Source organism: Passer domesticus, chromosome 3 (assembly GCF_036417665.1).
Source record: "Passer domesticus isolate bPasDom1 chromosome 3, bPasDom1.hap1, whole genome shotgun sequence".
NCBI classification, from domain to species: domain Eukaryota; kingdom Metazoa; phylum Chordata; class Aves; order Passeriformes; family Passeridae; genus Passer; species Passer domesticus.
Window position 1 is genome coordinate 123,128,387 of NC_087476.1, and position 22,266 is coordinate 123,150,652.

The window sequence follows — 22,266 nt, forward strand, 5'->3', positions numbered from 1 at the left end:
TTTTCAGGTCTTCACTCTGAAGCTTCAAGTATCAAATGGGACAAAAAAATACTGAACTGAGGAGCAGTTACATTACACTGGCATCTTACTCAAATATGCTGACCTGAGTGATTCTAATATCAGCATTTCTTTATTTCTCCTTCTAGCCCTGGAGCATGAATGTAGCTGAGAAGGCTGGAAATTAATGTTCATACTTCCTGTGCATTATCAGTAGAATTATTAAAGTTTAATTTAATCTGAGCAATCTGTGGAAATCAGACATGACCGAGGTCATGATCAGAAAACACTTGTCTCCTAATACTTACGTAGTGCTAATTTTCCCACTGAACTTCAAAAGCCTCGGAGAACAGGAATAAAACCACAGTGGCTTCTCAGAGGCCTTACAGCTGAGGGTATTTCATTCTGTCAGCTTTAAACAACAGACGGAAACCAAACCATTTCTGCACCCAAATTTTATTAAAAAACATTAAGTTCAAAAAAGTTACTTTATGTTGCTGTTAGATTGAGTCAAAATTATTTTTATTTGTATTTTAAAAAGTTGTAAAGCTGTACTCCTCCTATGTTACCCCTTAAAGATGAGGCAACACTAAACACGAAAGGTTCAAGCCTCCCGCAGTACAACTGAGAAGTGAACCTATACTGTCCATAAACAGCAGAGCAAGCTGCTTATTTATCCTTTTTAGTCACAGTAAGAGGCAAAAATTAATTGTTATTAAAATTATCTATATACGAAAAAATATTTAGTTCAGGTATAAATGATTTTTTAGCTCCTTACCAAAACTTTTTTTTTTCAGTTTTTTAATCTGTGACTTTCTTTTTGGGAGAGAATAAAAACCACTGTCAGCTCTGATTCAAGACCTGTGATGTGACCTTCACATACCAAGACAAAAGAACACTCACAACTACTTCTTCTTGAATATTGTTTTAATTTTCACTTCACAGCTGTAGTCACTAAACTGAACATTTTCCACACTGCATAACAAGCTGCTATTATAGGAAGTAAAATAGTATAATTCAGCACTCTGAGCTGGAGAGTCATAATTAGATGAAGTATTACCAAGATTCTTCTGTGCCTTAAGATACACACCATCATTTGGCTTCATTATTCCTGATGCTTTCATATAGTTCTTGGCATATGGGAGGATCAAGATATGAAAGCAGCCTTATTAGCTTTCAAACCAGCTTCCAGCAGCCTCCATTCTCAACCCTTGTAACATTCTTGCACAAGTCCCCAAGGATGCCTTACAGCACTGAAGCAATCATTTCAGGTCATAAAAAGATAAAGAACTTTAAATAACTCTTCATTTTTTTTTCCCAGTGAGAAAATGATTACTTATGTTCTCAAAATTAAAAGGACTTTGTACAAAAGGTCTGGAAAGATCTGGTTTTAATTACATATTTCAAAACTGAGTTATATATAACAATTTTACTGCTTATATGCAGTAAATAAATATATTAAAATCTTAAGAGACCAGGAAAAAAATAAGCAGGCTAGACGACAACTAACTCAGATGTTTTCTGGAAATGCACCATGAATGATTTGTCCCTTGTGGCTGAAAACAAAGAGGGAGAAGAAAAGTGGCAAAGAAAATGAACTTAAGTAAGAAAATGTAGCACCCTTTTTGATCTTCCATGCAAGCTGAGAAAAATTTTGATCATTCAGTCTACAGTCTTATTTAAAGATCAAAACAAGTCTGTGCAGCTTAAAGCCTTGCTTCATTAAAAGAAGCCATGCACAGTCAAAGAGTTAATTGAATGGTAAGTAGGACATTCTTGCAGCTTTGCTTGAATGATAGAAACTTCATTATAGACTGCCTTGTATTCCACAGAAGACAATCAAGGTCCACTTGACAAGAGTTTTTTTCCACCCAGTCTGCCATTTCTTTTCAAATCTTCAATTACCTATCTGCTACCTTAAGAGCTCCAGGTTGAGTTTTTATAACTTGTTAAATAAATTACATACATGAATTTAAATCTTTCACCCATTTCGAAATACAAACTGCATATACATATAGTATATGGTGACAAAAACTTCAGGACAAAATGAAAAACAAATGGCTCAAGGTATCTGCTAAGCCTTTTTTACCTACAAAATTAAAAATACCAATCATACAATTCTGCTGTAATATAGAAGTCTCTTTAGATGTGCAAAGCTTTTGCTGAGACTGTATAAATCTTAATGCATAACATGTTTTCTCAGCAAGTGAATCCATTTTTCCCAATCCTTTGAAGATGCCACATGGCTAACCAACATCCAAAACTTTCCTTAATGCAGAGGGAACAGGGTGAACCTTTGAAAATGCTTGAGAGCACAGCAGATTAACAATGAGAAGAGTATTCAATGGCCAGCTGTTGAAATTAAAATTTCCGTCTGCTGTCCACATTCTAAGCTGTTCAAATATTTTAACACATTATACATTACCCTGCCTTCAAGTCAGTGCTGTCTTGCTATACAACACAGATCACATAAGATCAGAGCTAATTCTGATCTTCAATTATGTATGAGAGATCCAAAATCAGGTTGGCTGTCTCCAGAGCTACCTGCAGGCCACTGCACTTGGCAGCAAAGCAATCCAGAGTCCGGAGGTCAGCAGCCTTTACTGAGGGCTCTTTAGGGCAGCCCTGTAAAACAGGAGAGCCAGGCTGGCCTTGCAAAAAGCTCCAGCTGAGGGCCTCTGTGTTACCATTCACCCCACAGCCGCACTTTGAAACTAAATCTGACCACCTGGAGACATGGGGAGAACCTGGGGGAACAAACCAGCAGTGTCCATAAAGCACATCTGTCAGAACTTCTTCGCCATCGTGACTCAGAGAGCGAGCTACAGACTCCAGGGAATGGCAGAACCCGTCAGCAACCAACTGGTACTGTGTCTGAGAGCAACCCAGGTCTCTGAAAGTACTGGCAGGCAGGCTAGAACTCTAAAAAAGAAACCAGAACCAGGACAGCAAAGTTAGAACACTGTTTCACAGAAATAATTTAAAGCATGTATCATACTTCTGCCTTTTTTCCCCCCAAAACAGATGGTTCAGTTCTAACTAAAAAATGTTTAATTATTATCCCATGATAGGAAAGAGTCAAAGCAGAGTTCTGCATGATCATCTTTCAACATAAAACCCCTACATATTTTCAACACTTAAAAACATGCAGTTACTATAACAGATACCTAAAGAAAGATCAACCAGTATAAATATAGTGTTAAGTTTAAAAGATATAATTAAAACTGAGTGCTTCAAATAGACCCCTTATATTAGTGGTTAGCAAAAATGCCACATTAATCTAGAAAGAGAGAAGTGTTTTACTGTCGCAGTGATTCTACATAAATCCTTGTTTCTTAAGTCTATTAAGCATCTTTAAAACCCTTACATCTTACATACCTTGTGTCTTATGTATGAAGCCAGGTGAGTTTCTGTACAGCCCCCTCCTAACAATGCCAAAGGTTCCTTCACTGTTAACTGCAACACGTGTTCTGCAGTTTCACAGACACGCTGAAAATCACAGGAAATTCTTGTTAGACATACCATGATTAATGGGATTTGTCCCCATTAAAAAAAACCACTGGAATAAAATTTTCAGTAGTTTCTGGTTCAGATTCCATAAAGTTGAATTACATGTGGATATAAAGCTGCTGAGAGATTTCCAAGACCTTGTTCACTTAATGAGAAATTGTCTTTATTTGTCCACACCATGGAAAGGCAGAAATAAAAAGCTGCATTTTAATCCTTCTTTTTTCAAAACAGGGCTATATATAAAAAGTCAATCAGTATCAATGACATTTCCAGACCAAGTGTTCAATGCAAAACAACGCTTGACTACCATTGTGTGTGTTGCTGCTGGCTTTTTGCTAGGCAGTTTTGATTTTTATGTTCTCATAGACCAAGTAATGAAAATGAAAATATTTATCCAGCACTGGCCTCAAGAACAGGTGAAAGATGTACCTGTCCCTAAACAACTTTCTGTATTAAAACAGAGGTATTAAACGAACATAAGCACTTCAAGGATTTTGAAATTCTGGAAACATATGAACTTAATTTATGTACTGAAAAAACTATGTTTCTAAACTCAATGTATTTAACATTTCTCAGTATTTTTCCATTAAGAACACGACTTTCCAAGAAAATACTTGAAGAAAATTTGCCTACCTTCAACTCATCCCATGCTGTTTCACTTCTGTTACAGAGTACCAGGCTGCAGATAACTGTGTCCTCAGGAATTAGATGTAGAAAATACTTTGAAGCAAAACTCTCAATGCACAAATCTTTCAAACTGCCGTAACAGCCAGGAGGCAATGAATGTATAGAAGCTATAGGCTGTGCACCTGTCAATTAAAAAAGGAGAAAACAGTATGTGGCACCATCATAACAGCTAGCTGATGCATTTCATAAAGCATAAACTTTATTCCTCTTGGCTTTTTAACTTATATGCATTGTTCAATACCTGTCATTCCAATTCACACAGGAAATCACAGAAACCAACACATTTGGAGTGCAAGACTTGGTGGCAATTTGAGATTAAAAAAAAGTGATTGTTTCATTTGCCTTGATTCAGAGTTTGAAAACAAACGGTTGCCGGAATTGGATACCCCTCATGCCACAAGCAGTAATAACACCTGTGGTACGCCAGCATCAGGGCCTGCACAGAAGACCTACTCGCCTTGAAAAATGTTTTTTGGACCAGAAAAGAGCAACTCTTGCTCAGCAGCTAAGGTAGAGGGAACGAAGAGACTCCTTCCTGTGCAATGACCCCAGCCCAGGCGACACTCTCCTCACAGTGACAGCTCCAGGGCAATGGTTTAGGCAGAGAACTGGCCTGTTACCTGTCACACGGCCCAGGGGCTCCATCAGAGACAACCCAGCCCTCTCCACAGCCACGACACCACGCTCCTTCAGGTACTGCTTCAAGGACGGATGCATCACCTTCTGGCACACCACGAGGCCCACCTCCTCCTCAACCAGCTGCTTCCCCACATTAAGCAACTGATTCAGCTCTGACACTTCCAGAGAAACTTCGTGATGGACTGCTATAGTTCCTTCCTCAGGGTTAGAGCCATCACCTGACATGGATACACTGAAAAGGGCAGTCTTGATCATGTTTGAACCAGTCCTTTTGGCAGCAAGTGGTTTTCCCAACTGGATTTCTGGCGCTTCTATCAGCAGTCCAGGAAGAACTGTAGAATCCACAACTCTTCTACCTTTCACAGGTATCACCACACACTTCCCTAAAACAGCATTAGTCTCAACGTGACATGGAACAGTAAATACAAAAGCCTTTAAAACCAGTGAGGTGAGATGATCAACTTCAGTTTTATTAAGCATGCAAGCAGGTTTGCTTGTTAAAATGCTCCGAACCAAGCAAACAAGGGTCTCAACACTGCTAAAATCCACAGACACCCGGCAAACACAGGCCTCAGATTTCAGGTGGTCCATGCACAGACCCAGAAGATGCTTGCTTATTTTAACGACAGTAAAAGGTGCAACATTCAGGCTCCTGAAATTTTCGAGGAAGCCGCAGCAAAGGATGGCAGTGAATAAGCCACAGTCACTGAAACGCGACACGTGGTTCCGTACGGAGGCTGTCAGGACACGCAGCACGGGCTGGCTGATGGAGAGGTGCCCCAGGAGGGCTGAGGACTGGGAAGTGGTGCAAACGCAGCCCCCCACACCATTGTGGAGCTGTTTGAGTCGACCAGCAGGACCGTAGGAAGATTTTAATATCCCACTCAGCAGAGACAGCGACTGACTCACTGCATCTCTAGTTAGTGGCTCACTAATAAATAACGGAGGCTTTTTAGCTTCAAGGCGAGACATTTTGAAGGTAAAATTTTAATTCTAGCCAAAAAAACATTTCACTTTTTTTTACTTGGATCTATAATTCATTGCACTTTTAAATTTTAAGAGTAGCACATTTTAATTCTTTGCAGGCAAGGATTATTATTTGCAGTGTGAAACAGTATATACAGCATTCCTGAAACTACTGATCACAGCTCTCTTAAAACGAGGCTTAAATCATGTTGCAAAACATAAACAGTCACAGCAGGAATCTATTTCATTCCGGACGATCTCTTTTAGCTTCTGGATGAGATTGAGCAGACTTTTTTGCAACAAAGTTCACAAGCATGCTTCCTATATGGACACCTATAAGTGACAGTCCTGCTACAAGCAGAAAGTTCTTTCTACTCCAGGTAGTTTTCTTCATCTTTTCTGGCAACAGTAACAGATGAAAACCTTCAAGCTTAGTTATACCTACAATAAAAACCAGAAAGATATTAGAATAATTGTTGAAATACCAAGTCAGAGTTCCAACAAATAATCTTATGAAAATATTGTACAACTTGACCTATTTTAGTTTTTAGCAAAAATGTCACAGAAGGACACACATTGCATCAAAAAACCATTCACGTTGGAAAAAAAAACCCTTTGAAGTCGAGTCCTGCTGTTTCCCCAGCAGTGCCAAGCCACCACTGAACCACATCCCCAAATGCCACATCTACACATCCATTAAACACCTCCAGAAATGGTGACTCGGCCGCCTCCCTGGGCAGCCTGTGCCAGTGCCTGACAACCCTTCCTGTGGAGAGTTTTGCTCATATCCAATCTAAACCTCCCCTGGTGCAACCTGAGGCTGTTTCCTCTTGTCCTAGCACTTGCTGCTCGGGAGAAGAGACTGGCCCCCAGGTGGCTGCAGGAAACACTACGGTTGCCCTGAGCCTTCTTTCCCCAGGCTGAAGACCCCCAGCTCGCTCAGCACTCCTCCCAGGACCACTGCCCTTCTCGGGACTCACTCCGCACCCCAGTGTCCCCCCTGGAGGCTGCTGTCCCTCCCCAGTGCCGAGCACAGGGGACAATCTCTGTCCTGCTCCTGCTGGCCACACCGTTTTTGGTCCAGCCAGGACTCCCTTGGCTGCCTGGGCACACGCTGGCTCACGTTCAGCTGCTGCCACCAGCATTCCCAGGAACCTCTCCAGCCACTCTTCCCTGTAAGTCAGCACAGGGCTGTGACCCCAGCACAGGACACAGCACTGGGCCTTGTTGAACCTCCGCTGGCCTGTGCATGCTATAATGCTTTTAACAGAGAAAATCTACTAGTGTGATTCTACTACAAACACAGAGAGTGCACCAATTACACCTGTTTGTTATTAATTCTGACCACTGCTCTGTGTTCTTACCAGCAGGTCTGTAAGAAGCAGGCTACCATCACTTCACTGAAGTGTCAAAACTACAGTGATACCCACCTCATTTTACTCAAGAACAAAAGAACTCAACTAGTCAGCAGGGCTTGCCAGGCAACAGAAACAACAGCTTTTGATGTTCAAAACTTCAAGAAATCTGGCTCAAACAAAGGTTTCTTACTTCAAGAGGTCCACAAAGATAGTTCTTCAGTTCTTAAAACACTAAAACTTAAAATCAATGCTTTTTTACGTTTCTATGCGAACTCTACAGTATTTACACTTGTACTTCATTTCATTCCCTGTTGTCATCACTGTTCCTACTAACATGGAATATGTTACTATGTATAGTCACAATTATTTCTGGGCCCTTTTAAGCCTGAAAGGACACTGTTATAGATCCAGTCACACAAGTCTGACTGCTGTCCTGAAGTCACTGGAGCTTGTTTTAAAATACGTTAAAGACATATAATATCCTCACTTAGTTGATCTCATCATGTGGGATTTAGCAGTATTTTTTGAGATTTATTATGTACTTTTCAGGTCCATGTAGGTACAAAAAATTAACTTAGTTGCAAAGTAGAATAAAACTCCAAAAGAATGAAGTTAGAACACCAAGGCTGTATGTTTGAAAATTCTCAATTAATTCATCTTCTCCCTCAAAACACAGATACAACTAATTAGGCAACTTACCTAAAAATCAAAGTACTAATGCTATTTCTCTTTACTTTTGCGAGCGCTTTGCATCATGAATGTCAGAATTTCACGTTCTGGATCATAATCCTCTGTCTTCACCTGGAAAACAGGACTGGACTTCAAGTAATACCAGCCCCAGTGCACTAGTCCCAGGCTAGCTCCCATAACAATCAGAACTTTGTTGTCCTTCCAGAAGGTTTTAAGACCCATTGCAAACTGGCATCTACCTAGGTAAAGATAATTCATTATTTTAAACATAAATCCTTTTTTTTTATTACTCTACAATAACAACACTGAAGCTGAATGTTAATACCTTTAATTGCAGTGCAGCAGATGACTAAAGCACTAAACAAAAAGCCTTACTTTGTGAACCAAAAAAAACCAACAAAAAAACCCCTCAATTCAGACATTTTGAAATGTTAATTGCTGCACTTGCTTCGAGCTTTGGCACACTAAATCTTAAACACAACAAAGCAACAAAGCTTTATCTAATTACAAGCACTACTGCCCAGATGTAAGCATCTGAAGCCCAAAAGCAGGTCCAGAATCACCTCCCACTCTGTAGTTAATAAAATTCAATGAGTAGCTAGGCTCCTAAGGCAATGCAGAACTTTCAAATTGCAGGCAAAGCAAGGCTGAAGCTTCTGACACCCCTTTACCTTTGTGCAGCTTTGCCTGACCACCGTATAGTATTCAGAAGCGGCACCATTACAAAGAGAGCAATAAATTAATCCTTATGTAGTAAGAAACTGGAAAAAAAACAACCCAACTGCTTTCCGTGGGAATTCGCAAGTACACTCGTGTTTTATACCAAAATGCCTCACCGGTTTGAGCGGCTACAAAGCTGTAACTCGGAGGAAATGCTCCTACACGCGGCCCACCTCCATGGCCTGACAGGTGCAGCCCGCCCCACCAACCGCGCCTGCACGGCTCCACGGAGCCCTCACTGCCCGCTCCTCCTCCTCCTTCCCCGCGACCCAGCGACCTTGGCGCGCGGGCGGCTGAGGGGGCAGCGGCGCCCTCGGGCCCAGACCGCGGGCACGGCGCACCTGCGGCTTCTCCCCGCTCTGGGAGCGAGCGAGCGAGCGAGGAAGGTGCTACCGATCAACCTTCCCGGGGCAGCGAGCACTCGCCCGCCCCGACACATTCAAACGCGCCCCGGCAGGAAGCAGCAGCCGCGCAAGAAGCACGGCCCCGGACGTGCCGCGCCGCCCCTCGCCGCCCGCCATTAGCCGAGCGCAGCGTCACTCGCGGCGCGGCCCGCCTCAGCCGCTGGCGGCCATTTTGCGTGCGGGCAGCGCGGGGCGGGCGGCGGCGGCGGGCGCGGCCATTTTGGGTAGGGCAGGGGAGCGGCGGGAGGCGGGCGCGGCGTGGGGAGGCACGGCCCGGCCCGGCACGGCCCGGCCCGGCACGGCCGCCTTGGGCCGCCCGGCTCCTGGGGCCGCGCCTGGGGCTCCGGCCCCGCTGTTCTCCTCGGTTAAACCGCTGAGGGGGTGCTCGGAGGGTCGAGGCTCTGGTGGCAGTGCCGGTCGGTTCCCACCGAGCCTCCCTCAGGCGCCCCTCAGCCGCTTTGTCCCGTTCCTCACCCCCGTCCAGCCTGGCCAGGCATAAAAATATGTGTATATCTCTCTGATTTTTGTTCCTTGCATACCTGCTACTGCAGCCACCCCGCCTTTTACCTGCGCCCAGCTGTCTGAGGCTTCCTGTGGGCGGGCAGAAGTGCCCCGGCCAAAACAAGTTCAAATTACTTTGTTCCCTCACGTCCGCTTTCCCGTAGTTCTTCTGCTTTCCTGTATTCACTTTTCCTGTATTCACTCCTGTAAGTACAAGAAATACTCCTGTGAATACAGTTATACTTTTCCTGTGTTCACTCTTCTCTCTACTCCTTCAGTCACTGTCAAGAATATTTTGTTTTATATTCATCTGTTAATGAATGGGTTTGTTTTCAATTTCGTTTATGGTTGCAGAGTTTATAACTGTAGCCAAAAGACAGGTATTTAATGCCTGGTCTCCGTGCAGAAAGGAGTATAATTTTTGTAATTGTATATTAATTTTTCGTTGTTAATTGCATTCATTTGTTCACAAAAGTTAAAACAAAGGTAACAGTAGCTGTTTGTGGCCCTCTGGTGCTCCTCAGAACCTCTTCTCCCTCTAGTTCCAGGCAGTTCTGCGGTGTCTGGCTCATGTTTTGGAAACTGACTTGCTGAGCCTTAAAGGTGAATGGGCAGTTTATGAATGAAGGAGTGTGAATAACAGTGAGGCGAAAAGGTGCTGGCTGGCTGGAAGAGTCTTTTTCAAGGGTTAAGTGGCTCAATTGGCAATAGTGGGGGCATAGAAATCCTGAATAGCAATGGGAAGGCGGTGGTGTGTGTTTTCAGAGCTGGGGGAGCTTTGCTGGATGTGTGGGTAGCTGAGCATTGCACTGCCCATCCGCAGCTTAGGATCCGCTCCAGAAACTGACCAGTGCTGGGCAGGAAAGTTCAGAAAACTCCTCTTGTATGTTGTGATCGTTCATTTCGTACTGCAAAAATAGTCAATATCAACTTTCCCTGCAGAGTTCCTTAATGAGCATTTATTTTGTTTCTGTCGTTCTCAGGTGCCCCCTCTCCCCAGCCGGAGATGGGCAGTGGGTGAGGCTTGCTGCTGTATCTCCAGGTGTGTGTCAGGAGTTCTCAGTTCCTCCTCCCTCTGAATTTCCTCACCACAGGAAGCTGCTTTGCTAAGGTAAGGTGCTGTTCATCAACTGGCAGAGGACACTTGAGCTTGCTGTCTGGGTCACCGTGTTTTCTGGCTTCTCCTGAATACCCCCCACTCCATTTGACTCAAGTTTAGGGAAGAAAGATATTCTGCCACATTATTTTTAAGTGTGTCTCACTCAGCTACAGCCAACCTATGTGTTTGATTCTAAATCATGTCTTCATGCACAGGTTGTATTTTAGGCCTTGGAATAATACACATACCACATCAGGACTTGTTTTTTGTATACATATATGTATACTATATATAGTCTTGTGAGGAGTTTTTCTGCCATATTTGCTTATTTTCATATGTCCTTATGTGGCGTTTACTTTAGAGGTTTGCAACAGAAAAAGCATTCAAAGAGACAGAACCTTGCTGTCAAACAGCAGCAGTTGTAACAGATCTGTGTTTTGGTGGTGTTTTTTAAACACAGGAAATGGCAAAGTATTTTGGGGTTAGTTGTTCTGGAGCTAGTTGGGTTTTTTTCCCTTGAAGAATTAATAAGTGGTTTTCCTCATCTTCTGATGTCTTATTATTGAGTATTTTTTCACCTGTGTCACTTCAGTGATTTCCCTGATGGTTCACACATAAAATATTTTCCATTTTGTTTTCTGTGGATTTGCTTACATTTTGTCTGTCTGCTCTATTTCCTTTGTCTTATCTGTGTGGTCAGTGCAAAGAATGGGGTAGCTGGCAAACTCCCAAAGTCAGCTTACTCCCAGGAAGAGCAAACTGACCCAAAGCTAACTTTTCTTGTGCATCCTTTTCCTTTTTATGTTTTTCTTCTATTATTTTGTAAATTGTATGCGGAGGGGATTTCTGCCTGCCAGCAGTTCTCACATGAGTAGTAGCAGAGTGTTGCAATAGTATTATTCTGGAAAGTAAATTGTTTCCAGAAAGAAATCCGTGATGCCAGGGTAAGTTCAGCTGAACTTACTGCATGGCTGAACTGAGCTAGGATGTCTCAAGTGGTCCAGAGCTCTGTTCTTTACATTGTGTTTCTCAAAGTTGCCATCAGTAGAGTTGCCAGGATTTAATCTGATAAAATGGAGAAGTTTCCAGGGCTGTTTGGTGCAAGGGAGAATGATAGTGACATGGCACAAGGCGTGATGGTATTCCAGCTTCTGTGTGCAGGACTGTTGAGAATCTTAAGATTAAAATCATCTGTGCTATGCTGTGTAGTTTTAGAGTGGATGTTTATCTTGTTTTGCACTTTTTTGAAGTTAAATAGCAATAATAACTGCATTTTGAAACATGTAAGCGTAGTGCCTGACAGAAAAACATATCCCCAACCTAGTTTGTGTCCTGAAATGTTGACAGCTCTATCACAGTACTTAATAATTTGAATAATGCAATGAGAAATGTGTACACATTTCTCAAATTTTAATATTTTCACTCAGGATTCCAAATTAAGTGATTTTGGTCCTGTTTGGGATAAGCAAGGGAGGAGGATATCCCAGTTCACTTTATTTTTGTGCAACACCGTAAGACTTGGGTTATGCTGCTCTGTATGTGTAGTATAAAATTTAAAATATACATAATGTGGATGGATGGATACCAGGTGAGCCAAAAGCTATAGTTTCTTACATGAAAGAGTTCTAACTTCGTATTTTCTGTGTTGGATGCAAAGTGCCTCCAAAGTTATGAGGTTCACTAAAAGAAACCAACACAGGTAGGTAAGTAATTGTCCTTTAAATAAGAGTTATCCTTGTTCTTCTAAAAACAGAGTGTAGGGTTTGAAGAACAGTAGTCAGGAAGGATTGGACCATATGTAAAAATTCCTTTTTGATTGCTGTAGAGATCTGAGTGTTTCTCCAGTACTGATTAGTTTTAATTGGTATTTTATAGGGCCAGCTTACACTGACCTATCATGGCATCCAACAAATTTGTCATTAAGGTAAGTAGAATGTCATAGCTTTAAAAAAATAATAAAGCTGTAATACTGCTTAGAATGTCTGTTGATACTAAAAGTACATCCTTCAGGCTTCTGGTCATGGTCGCATACTTTATATGAGCTTTTCCCTCTCTCTGGAAGCAAACTTGGAATTGCTGCTGTATCACGGCAGAGTGTGTCTGGGGCCAGCTGAGGATTAAAAGGCTGTAACTAAAAGTGAATAGTTGTGCAGCGAGAAACTGCATGAATTCTTAGTAAAACACTATTTGCTACCTGAAGTAAAATTTTGGGTGGATTCTTTTCGTACTGTAATCTTGTAATGCTATTTATCTACTTCCCAGGTTTAAGGGTTCCTGGTTTAAGGTGTAGCAATGTTCTTAAAGTATTATTTGTCTCTTTTTTGCCTCTTTTTCCATTTTCAGGGATTTGTTGTTTCATGTGCAATAAAATGTTATTGAAGTTCATTTTGCAAACAGTCCCCGACTTTTAGTTATGTGCTGAAAAGCAAAACTTTTCAGAACATTCTTGTAATGAACATAACACTTCATAATTCTACTACTGTGATTACACCAGCTAATCAATAAATAAACCTAATTGTGATTAGCACAACATATTATTCTCTTGGAAGTGTTTTTCCAGGAATTTTCATAACACAACAGATTTTTCTTCTGTGGGTATGCTTGGAATTTTTTGGAGGGCAGCTACAAAATCCTTCCTGAGTGATCAGGCTGTGGAAGCTGTCAAAGCTTGGTTTTGTGGGTAACCAACCTGTTTAATGAGAAGACCGAGCACTTAATTTTTGTGTGCTGTGTGTTCTTTTCCAAGGAAAACCGCTGTCACTTAGTGGCATGTTTGCATTATATTTTTACTGTTCAACAGGATTGTAAACCTCCAGAAGGTTAACGGTATCATATTATTCAGTGCTGCTGAGTTGATAGAAGGACTTGGAGGAGAAATATATTTGATTTTGAGCACATTTTAGCTGATACTCTGACTCTGTGCACCACTGATGTTGATAACAACAGGAGCTGAGGCTGAAGGCATTGCTTTTCTCAGCTGAGAACTCTTGATATCATCAATATTCATGTAAGTGCCCAATAAAAAAAGTGGTGTGAGTTGGAATGTCTTTACTCAATGTAGAGCCTGCAGACTGTTGGTTTCTGACCTGCATCGTTACAGCTTCATTATGCAGCAAGGATGTGTTACTGGTATTCAGCAAGGACCTTGCAGTCACCAAGTTTAGCATCCCTGACTGCCTGAGCAAGGGCTAGGCTCTCATTGAGCATGTCTGTAGGTGAGCATATCACAGATAAAGCTTTTGAAAATGCTCACGAAATACAACTTCTTCTTTCTTATAGTGTTTGAGAAATGAGAGTTAGTTTTTACATGTACCAAATGCTGAAAATGAACTTCACCTTGACCTGATTGAAATTCACTTTGTGCACAGATAAACATTTTACTTGTTCGGTCAGGGACTTTGTATGTCAAGTTTTGCTTCTTTAAATTCACTGGATTTGTATTTAGTGTAAATATTTTCAAAGACTTTTCAGTTTTCACATAAGTTTTGCACAGAAGATCCTCATGCAATAGATTCTCCATTGAAAACTATTCTACTTGTCTTTGCAGGCAGAGTACAGAAAATACTATACTCTTTATTTTAGATTCCTTGTGTTTAAAGCTGATGTGAGTATTTTACTGAGTCTGCAAATGTTCAGGCCAGATGTGTTGGAGCAAGTCCACAGGAGGGACATGAAGATGGAGCCACTCTCCTGTGAGGAAAGGCTGAGAGAATTGGGGTTGTTCAGCCTGGAGAGGGCTTCAGGGGGACCTAATTGTGGCCTTCCAGTACTGAAAGGTGCAAAGGGGCTATTTCCTAGAGCACGTAGTGACAGGAAAAGGGGGAACGGGTTTAAACTGGAGGAGAGTAGGTTTAGGTTAGATATTAGGAAGAAATTCTTCCTCATGAGGGTGGCAATACACTGGGACAGGTAGCCAAGAGAAGTTGTGGATGCCCCATCCCTTGAAGTGTTCAAGGCCACTCAGGGCCCCATGCAGTCTGACCTGGTCTGGTGGAGGGTGTCCCTGCCCCTGGCAGCACGTTAGAACCGGAGGAGGGATGGTTTCTCAGGTCCCTTTTAACCCAAACCACTCTGATTCCACGTTTCTGGTGCCCCGCCTGTCTTCTACATTCTCTGCTTTTAAGCGTTTAGATTTTGTAAGCCTGTGCATGTGAATCTTTCTGGTAAGAGGATGAAAAGTGCAGGTTATCAGTCTGTCAGATCTTAGCCGACTATCAAGTAATTAAGTGGAAACCCCCTCTAATTTGTTTAACTTCTCTTCTTACTGATGCGCGTTTTATCTGCGCGTCCCGGCGCCCTGGTGTAATGGTCGGTGACTTCCAGAGGAGGGCGCAATTGGTCTGGTTTTGGGAGGCGAGCCTAGGCTCGGCTTTGTGGGCCATTACGAGAGATTGAAATAAACTAATTGATGCAGTAAAATAGCTTTAAACCTTAAGACAGAAACTACACTTAGGTCCTAAACACACATTCAGCACCTACTAAGCAGCTGGGTGATACAGTCTTGTGATTTGCAAGAGATAATATTTTATGCAAGTTAATTTGATTATCAGTTTTCTCTTTTATATTGATATTTCATAAGCATTGCATGGTAAAATACCCCCACCATATGAATTTAATTAATCTTTCTCTGTGTGTTGCTAAAATATTTTACTGCTGTTCTGAGGAATAAATCATAACTTTAACTGGTGAGGCTTAAAGCAAAATCTTGAACTCTATATGGATTTCAAAAATAATATCACTAGGGTCTTGTTTAAAACTTTGGACAAAGTAGAAAGAATTCCTCTTCCTATATTGTGTAAATTGACTTTATTCATGCCAAGCGGCAGAACTAAATATAGTAATTTTTATGGCTTCAATAGAAAAATTTCATTTATTGTTTTCTGCAATTTGTTCATTTGCCAAAGACAGTAGAGTAGCTTGTTACTACATTTCAATAGCTCAGCTCAAAGGGAAGCTTTTTTTTTTTTTTTTTGCTTTGTTTCCTACTTGGAGCACTGTTCTGTCTCAGATTTGGAGGCCTTAGATTAAGATAATTGTAGTTTTAGTGTTCCCTCTGGCCATCCAGCTCACTCTGCAATTGATTTTTCAGCATTGTTGCTCCTTGTTACCAATTTAAATTATTGCATGCTGGACATTTATGTAACTTTTTTGATCCTTCCTACGAATTTTTTGGTTGCTTTACGTGGCAAGTTCATTTGAAACAGCAAGCACAGCCTTTTGTTTTATATTGGGAACATCTTTGTAAGATGGAAATACTGGGTATCATTGGACAGGAAAATGACAGTGGGATTGTAATGTGATCTGTTTGTGTACTTTGTTTTTTACATTGATGTATCTTAAGGTAATCATTAAGATACTGACTTACAACCAAAGGCATCCTAACATCTCCTAAGACTCCTAAGGTCTTTTGAACCTTAGGAGTAGTCCATGAAAAAGTGTGTGCAGCAAGAACATCGATTGTAGGCTGGAACAGCAGGCAGAAGGAAGTGGAAGGCCATGTTCCTGTCAGACAGTGTCCCAGTATGGACTGACAGCCCTGGCTGGCCATTGTAGGGTCTGCTCACACACCTCTGCGTTGTCTTGGGTGTGGAATAACAACACGAGAATTAAGTGTGATATTTGCAATGTTTTCTTTTTTTGGCTACCAGTTGAAATGCAATACAAAGATTTCTCCACCAGTTGTGCCCATCTGGATGGTTCTTAGGTGACATCTCAGAGGGCTTGACCGACTGAAGTGCCCATTTCTGTGAAAGTGTCCATTGAGTTAGCTGATCAATATTCCTGTAAATATACAACTAAGCCATAATATTTTTGTGAGAAATTGATGTGTTTTCTTCTTCTTGAGAGTTGTTTGGAGACAAAAAAAAATATGGGGATTAGTAGGTTTTCTTACCTGATTTTTTATTTATCTCTGATCCCATCTAGTGAGTGATAAAGGATAACAGATGTGTTTATGTAGTTTACATACTATATTAAGTCCACAAATACGAGTGCAGTGCTCTCAGGTGGAGAGCAGGGATAAGGAATGCTGTTTGTATTTAAAGTAAATTTTTATATAAAGTGACTGCTCAGAGTTATGAGACTGATTCTACAGCTGCTTTTTTGTGTACATAGTTGTGAGCGTGTTAGCATTCTGAGTTTTGGGTTGAGAATTAGTCTTTTTTTTAGAGAGTACTTAGTTAAATTAACCAATAAATGCAGTATTTCTGGGGTTCATTTCTTTTCCCCTTCACTGCAAAATGAAGATATTTTGTATGCGAAATTCCTGTGGTTGGAGTACTCAAATGTTTCAATATAAACATGCTAAAATTAGGTTTCTGTGATTTAAATAGAATTTTCTAAAGTATTCTAAATCTAAAACGAAGGTGCTGGTGTTCTCCAAACAGATTAAGGGTTGTAAGACTTTTACATGTATTGTGTGTTCTTATATTTGCTGTTTGAGTCTTTAAAAATTAAGAAATGGTTATGTTAACCATTAAATAGTGGTTTTCTAGAGATGGAACTTTCCTGAAGTGGTATTGCTCGGAGCAGCTGGAAATACAGGTGGTTGAAATTGCACTTCACTCCGCTGTCATTTTTGTTTCTGTATAAAAGATAAAATAGGGTACTTGTCTAAAAGGGCTTAGAAGTCTTAAAGAAGATGATGAAAAAGGGGCAGGAGGGAATGTGATGTAAAATAGGAAGTGCAAATAATAATAATGGCTGGAGGGACATCTATTTAGTTCTTTCTCAATGCTCCAGTAAATTCCCAATTTCATGGGACCAGATATGGAAGGGCTAAAGTGGTGAGTAAATAAGTTCCAGAAGAAACAAAAGAGGATGTTGGGAGGTAGAAGGGGGAGGAAAATTAAGTGTACAATATAATTCTAAATCTCCTGGAGTCAATGGAAGTTTCCTCACTGACCTCAGAGGATTAATTTTCAAGCCTAGGGAAATGACGAGTGGATGAAGAGTTGAGAGATTAAAGTGTTAGCAGAAGGAGAAAGGAATAGGAAGCCAGAGGGATAAACAACAATAGTGGAAGCACTGCTTTCACAGGGATCACTTCAAATAAGGAATAACAGGATCATTCAACTTGCATTACTTCTTTTGGTAGTTCAAATCTGATTAGTTTTTAAAGTACCACTTGTGCATGAAAATCAGCTTTTTTGCTAACTGTGAACACTGTCCTGCTGGGGCAGTGATATGGGATTCTAAATACCCACCGCACTAAGTAATGTGGGTTTTTTAAAATCTAATTAATTGAAAGATGTAAGTTCCATGATACTTGCCACATGCTTTATTTCTGACCAGCACTCCCAGGTTTTTTACACCTCCACTGTTGGCTTCATGGAGAGCCTGGTGGTGCTGCCTCTTGACCCCAGAGTCCAGCCCTGGAGGAGGAAAGGATGGGAAACTTAGAAGCAAACTTGAATCTCCCTGAGTCCAGCAAAACATGAGGGCTTAGCAGCGATGCTGCGTGGGGTCACCGAGTGTCTTTAGGTCCTGGGAGAGGCTGCAGCTTACACTGTAGGTGACATTCTTCAGTTCTTTCCGGGGGGTTCAGATGGAGGTTAGTAGGCTGGGAGGTGAAGAGGTCTGTGTTTCATGCACTACCTGGTACAAAGAGTTTCATGATGGAGAAATGCAGATTTTGCTCTTGATGGTATGATAATGAAAATTTATTACAATGTTTTTCGGTAGTTTTTCATGTAGTCTCACCTTCCTTTGGGCAATGTAGCTGGATTCTAGTATGTGGGAGCTATCTGAATATTTGATATAAGGACTGTGGAGGAAATGGAGAAGAATGACTGACAACACGTTTTCATTTTTCCTGATGTTTCATCCATGTAGTTCACAACTTCCTTAAAAGGCATTTATTTTTAATAGCAAAATTATTGCTTAGTTTCAATTCTCAAATAAAAGCTTTGTTTCTGGACTTTTTTTGCTCCAGTTTGGGGGCATTTTGTGCTCGCTGCAGAGCTTACTCAGCCATGACTTTGCAGTATTTTTCTTGAGTCAGTAGCCAGACTTTTCCTTAAATAATGGTACCACAGCACATGGCCCTCTGTTTCATTGTTGTGCTGCAGCCATGGCTGTGCATGGGCACCTATGACGCTCAGCTGTTGTGAAAACCCTTTAAACTGCTGATAAAATGATGACTCATGGTCACCTGATGAAAACAGATTCATTACCATGACTCCAGAAAGTTTAGCTCCCATGAAGTGTTTCACTTCCCACACTAGTTCTTCTAAAAGAGATGATGCTGCAGTTATTTTCTAACAGTTGACAGCTGCCTAATTAAGTGTGACAGTGTGGTTGGAAAAAATTGGAATTCCAGACTTCTTTTAATAATGGTTTAAGGAACTAAAATCTGTATGAGCTGTGAAGTAGTCACCAAGATTCTTCACAATGTTACTTGAAGTGATTTCTAATCAAATTATACATTTTGGATTTCATTTACCACTACTGAATTAAGTTCTTTTTGCAGTGGAGCTGACCCAAACCTCACTGGAGTCAGTGTGTTTTGGATCAGAGCCTGTGGAAGTACATTGGTAGCATGCCATAGCTTAACCAAGGACATGCTAATTTTTTCCATAAATGGTCTTCCTCAGTCCAATTTATCTGTGTTTTGAATGTATTGTGTTTGTCTATCATGTCAGCGTGTAAGGAGGTTAGGTTGGAAAAATATGGCAAAGTAATACAGCCAAATGTAAATGGATTTTAATTCCGCTCTGAAACAAGTAAAATTAAATCCTCTGCATTGCTGACTTGTGATTCCCCAGGGACTGTGAAAGGATGGGTGAATTAAAATAGAAATATGACAAAAACCTTTTGCATGAGACTTGCATGTGGATGATTTTATGTTATAAGGCAGAAAAAGATTCTCAACAAGAATTTGAATATCGGGTAGTGTGGGATGGGTCATTGACTCTTAAATGATCAGGAGTTTGACTGGTGATTTTTGTCCTTATCTAGTGTCCCTGTTTTGACTGGAAAGATTTCTGACACACAATGCTTAAGAAAGTCACCATATTAAATTACTCCTAATGTGCATGATTGAGACTTGCTACAATAATGACTAGTATAAGCAAATATTGGCTAAGTAATTTATGCTTTAAAATTTAACATGCAAACTCCTACTTTTTTTTCTTTGTTACATCTTCGCTTCTGCTTGGGATTTTTTCCCATTTATTTTCCAACTGATTCATTTTAAACTTAGATGATGAACATCATGTGTTTATTTTGTGCTAAAAACTTGACTAGTCTGAAAAAGAATGGTCTCCTCAGAATTGAAAATTAGCTTCAGATATTAAAAAAGGTAGAAATAAGATAGATTTCTTAGCTGTTTTAATATCAGTCATACAAACTTTGTCAACAAATTACATATGGAAAAGTCATGGCTTGGTTGCATGGTGGTGTTTGTTTTTTCCCCTGAATGCCTCTCTCATTTTCATTACCACAAGCAATGTTGTAATGGAAAGGCAAAGTTGCAGATCTAATAAAGAAATTAAGTAATAAGGTTAAAAAACCCCTACAAACACAAGCCCCAAAATGGAGTGAAGAGGTTTTCTTGATTGACAGAGGAGAACTATTACTGCAGAACACAACTGCGGTACAGTGTGTCTGCATCGGGGCCCTTCTGCTGTTGTGGGGTGTTGTTTTTACAGAATCCATCTCCTTCTGCCTTTGTGTGATGTTGCTTGGCCAAAGGACAGAAAGAACAAACACCTTTCAATGAGGCCTGGGGGTCAGGTCAGCTGTGTGTGTTCATTTTCTCAGAGAGAGATGTGCGAGTGAAGTGGGCTGTGGTGTCTGCCCTTGCATGTGAAGCTCACCTGTTTATCTCCCTGCTTCAAGGAGTGCAGTGCTGTGAATGAAGCCTACACGAGAGGCACCGCTGCCTTCTTACCACAGAACAGTAACTGAAAGCTTTTCACTTGGGACAGTGCAAGAAATAGTTTCTGACCTTGATTGTGTGCTGACGTTTTGAACCAAAATCTTCACTGCTGTGATCTGAGTGTTTTCCTGTTGGCTGTGTACGCTTTGCTAGGGAAGTAGGGTCCATTTATGAAGCCTTGAGGGCAAGCGCCATCTTTCTTGGGTTTGTACTTCTTTGTCTTTGACCTTCACTGAGGGTTCTGTGCTGTTTTTGCTATAGGTGTGTTTTACAGACAGATCCTCTTACAGGAAATCCTGAATCTCCAAGCTTTGGCAAAACTGAGATTTTATTCCTTTTTCTGTGTAACTTGCTGTGTGCTGTGTTCAAGTGGAGAATCACTGTAAAAATGTTGCATCAAAGCTGGTTGCAGAATAGTCAGTTGTTAGTCTCGAGGGAGAGTGGGAACAGAGATAAGGAAGAATGACACAGTGGTTTCCACCCAAGAAAATGTGTCATAGCCACAGAACATTTTCTCAGCATTTTCATATCGTTGATGACTGAGGTTTGTAAAGTTACTTCAATAATTTTATCCTCATTTTACTCCAGAAAGTTATGTGGTTAGTAAGCCAAACGAAACTCTGTTCTGTGTGCAAGGTCCTCTTTGCATGCCCCTGCTTAGTTTCCAGGATTAGTACGATACCTGGCATATCTGACACCACTCAGCTGGTGAAACACTAGTTTATATAAGGTATAGTTAAATACAGCCTTTCAAGCTTGAGCCAATATTCTCCTGATGTAAACTCAGACGAGTGTCTTTGTTCATTCAATAGCCCAGTGATTTAATAGCACTCATGATGGACCAAATATACAGGGCTGTGGTTTATCCTGCTTTGTATCATAGAGATAAAGTCTGAGAGAAGGGCAATGTATATATCTGAACAGAGAATATTTGCTGAACTTAAGAGTTGGGAAAGAGCTAACTCTTGGGCCATTAAAGAGGATCTGTTCAATGCCAAGATCCTAGGATGTGACAGTTAGCAGGGTCATGCAGAATATAACTTTCCCTTCTTTATTTTGACATTCCTATTGCATAAAAATAGGAAGGAGAGTCGTTGAGCTGGACCAGAGTGCGCTGCCCTGCCATAATAAGGTAATCTTCAGCAGTGGAAAACAAACCTACAAAGAGTTATTCATTCCCTCTGTGGTATTGTCTACAAGTCTCTGGTTCTCATTTGCCTGGGTGTTAAACTGACACAGTCACAATCCATGGTTCAGGGAATTTACAAACAACTTGGATGATAGGATTAAGCTTGACACATCAAAAGTTGAAAATTAATCCCATAATTTTAAAAAGCAATCAAACAACAACATATTCTCATCTGAAACAATGACTACAGAGAGTTTGAAGCATAACATAAAATAGCTGAATAGCAGAGAGCAGTGATTAAATCATTGACTACCATGTGTGGAATAAAAGAGCAACATTGGTTTATAGATTTCTTCAGAAATTGATAGAATTTGTCACTAGTTTAAAATGTTTATATGTCAATTTGTGTGGTTCATTAAATTGAACTGAATATTTAATTTTGCTTTTATTGTTTGGTGGAAACGGGGTGGTGTGTAGAGATGACCTCAAAGGACAAAAAAATGTTAAGGAAAATGTGTCTTTGTATATATCCCTTCACCCTGATAATTGGCAGGAATTTTGATTTGTAGAATATCTGGAGGATACAGCTAGGGGTACTTTTTGATTATGAACTGTAAAGAGATTTAATTATGGATGCTCAGCATATTCTGCATAGTTCAGAAAACTCTTTGCTAATTTGAAGCCAT

The 22,266-nt window shown here is 40.8% G+C and overlaps 3 protein-coding genes across 40 annotated transcripts in view; 1 reads left to right on the plus strand and 2 right to left on the minus strand.

Annotated features, from left to right (window-relative positions):
- Positions 1-906: 906 nt before the first annotated feature.
- Positions 907-5,805, minus strand: MKKS (MKKS centrosomal shuttling protein). The gene is made up of 4 exons (XM_064415720.1): positions 4,815-5,805; positions 4,141-4,316; positions 3,376-3,486; positions 907-2,919 (listed from the first exon to the last, which is right to left on the minus strand). The coding sequence occupies exons 1-4, from the start codon at positions 5,803-5,805 to the stop codon at positions 2,479-2,481; spliced, it is 1,719 nt and encodes a 572-aa protein (XP_064271790.1). The 3' UTR covers positions 907-2,478.
- On the minus strand, positions 5,802-9,560 carry LOC135297796 (uncharacterized). Of its 10 annotated transcripts, XM_064415762.1 has the most exons (4): positions 8,909-8,924; positions 8,519-8,608; positions 7,857-8,086; positions 6,104-6,240 (listed from the first exon to the last, which is right to left on the minus strand). In XM_064415762.1, the coding sequence occupies exon 3, from the start codon at positions 8,067-8,069 to the stop codon at positions 7,878-7,880; it is 192 nt and encodes a 63-aa protein (XP_064271832.1). In that variant the 5' UTR covers positions 8,070-8,086; positions 8,519-8,608; positions 8,909-8,924; the 3' UTR covers positions 6,104-6,240; positions 7,857-7,877. The 10 variants fall into 10 exon arrangements, with proteins under 10 accessions (XP_064271831.1, XP_064271832.1, XP_064271836.1 ...); XM_064415761.1 differs by lacking the exon at positions 8,519-8,608 and having other exon boundaries at positions 5,802-6,240; positions 7,857-8,082; positions 8,845-9,006; XM_064415766.1 differs by lacking the exons at positions 8,519-8,608; positions 8,909-8,924 and adding an exon at positions 9,539-9,560.
- The window catches only part of SLX4IP (SLX4 interacting protein), a 423,033-nt gene continuing 409,902 nt past the window's right edge, over positions 9,136-22,266 (plus strand). For 21 of the 29 annotated variants that reach the window (XM_064415728.1, XM_064415725.1, XM_064415736.1 and 18 more), the window contains exons 1-3: positions 9,344-9,678; positions 10,456-10,583; positions 12,447-12,495. In XM_064415728.1, the coding sequence (XP_064271798.1) occupies positions 12,469-12,495 (27 nt within the window). In that variant the 5' untranslated portion in view covers positions 9,344-9,678; positions 10,456-10,583; positions 12,447-12,468. Of the gene's footprint in view, positions 9,196-9,342; positions 9,679-10,014; positions 10,128-10,455; positions 10,584-12,446; positions 12,496-13,371; positions 13,579-22,266 lie in introns of those variants that run through there. The other 8 variants (XM_064415751.1, XM_064415752.1, XM_064415749.1 and 5 more) reach the window with 7 other exon arrangements.

Excerpts from the sequence above, each read along its gene's own strand:
- LOC135297796 (XM_064415756.1), bottom strand. The coding sequence starts at position 9,006 with ATGTGTCGGGGCGGGCGAGTGCTCGCTGCCCCGGGAAGGTTGATCGGT. Across the intron at positions 8,083-8,908 it reads AGAGCGGGGAGAAGCCGCAG|ATGCCAGTTTGCAATGGGTC; the intron begins GTGCGCCGTGCC and ends TTACCTAGGTAG.
- MKKS (XM_064415720.1), bottom strand. The coding sequence starts at position 5,805 with ATGTCTCGCCTTGAAGCTAAAAAGCCTCCGTTATTTATTAGTGAGCCA. Across the intron at positions 4,317-4,814 it reads GCCCCTGGGCCGTGTGACAG|GTGCACAGCCTATAGCTTCT; the intron begins GTAACAGGCCAG and ends TTTAATTGACAG. Across the intron at positions 3,487-4,140 it reads CAGCATGGGATGAGTTGAAG|CGTGTCTGTGAAACTGCAGA; the intron begins GTAGGCAAATTT and ends TGTGATTTTCAG.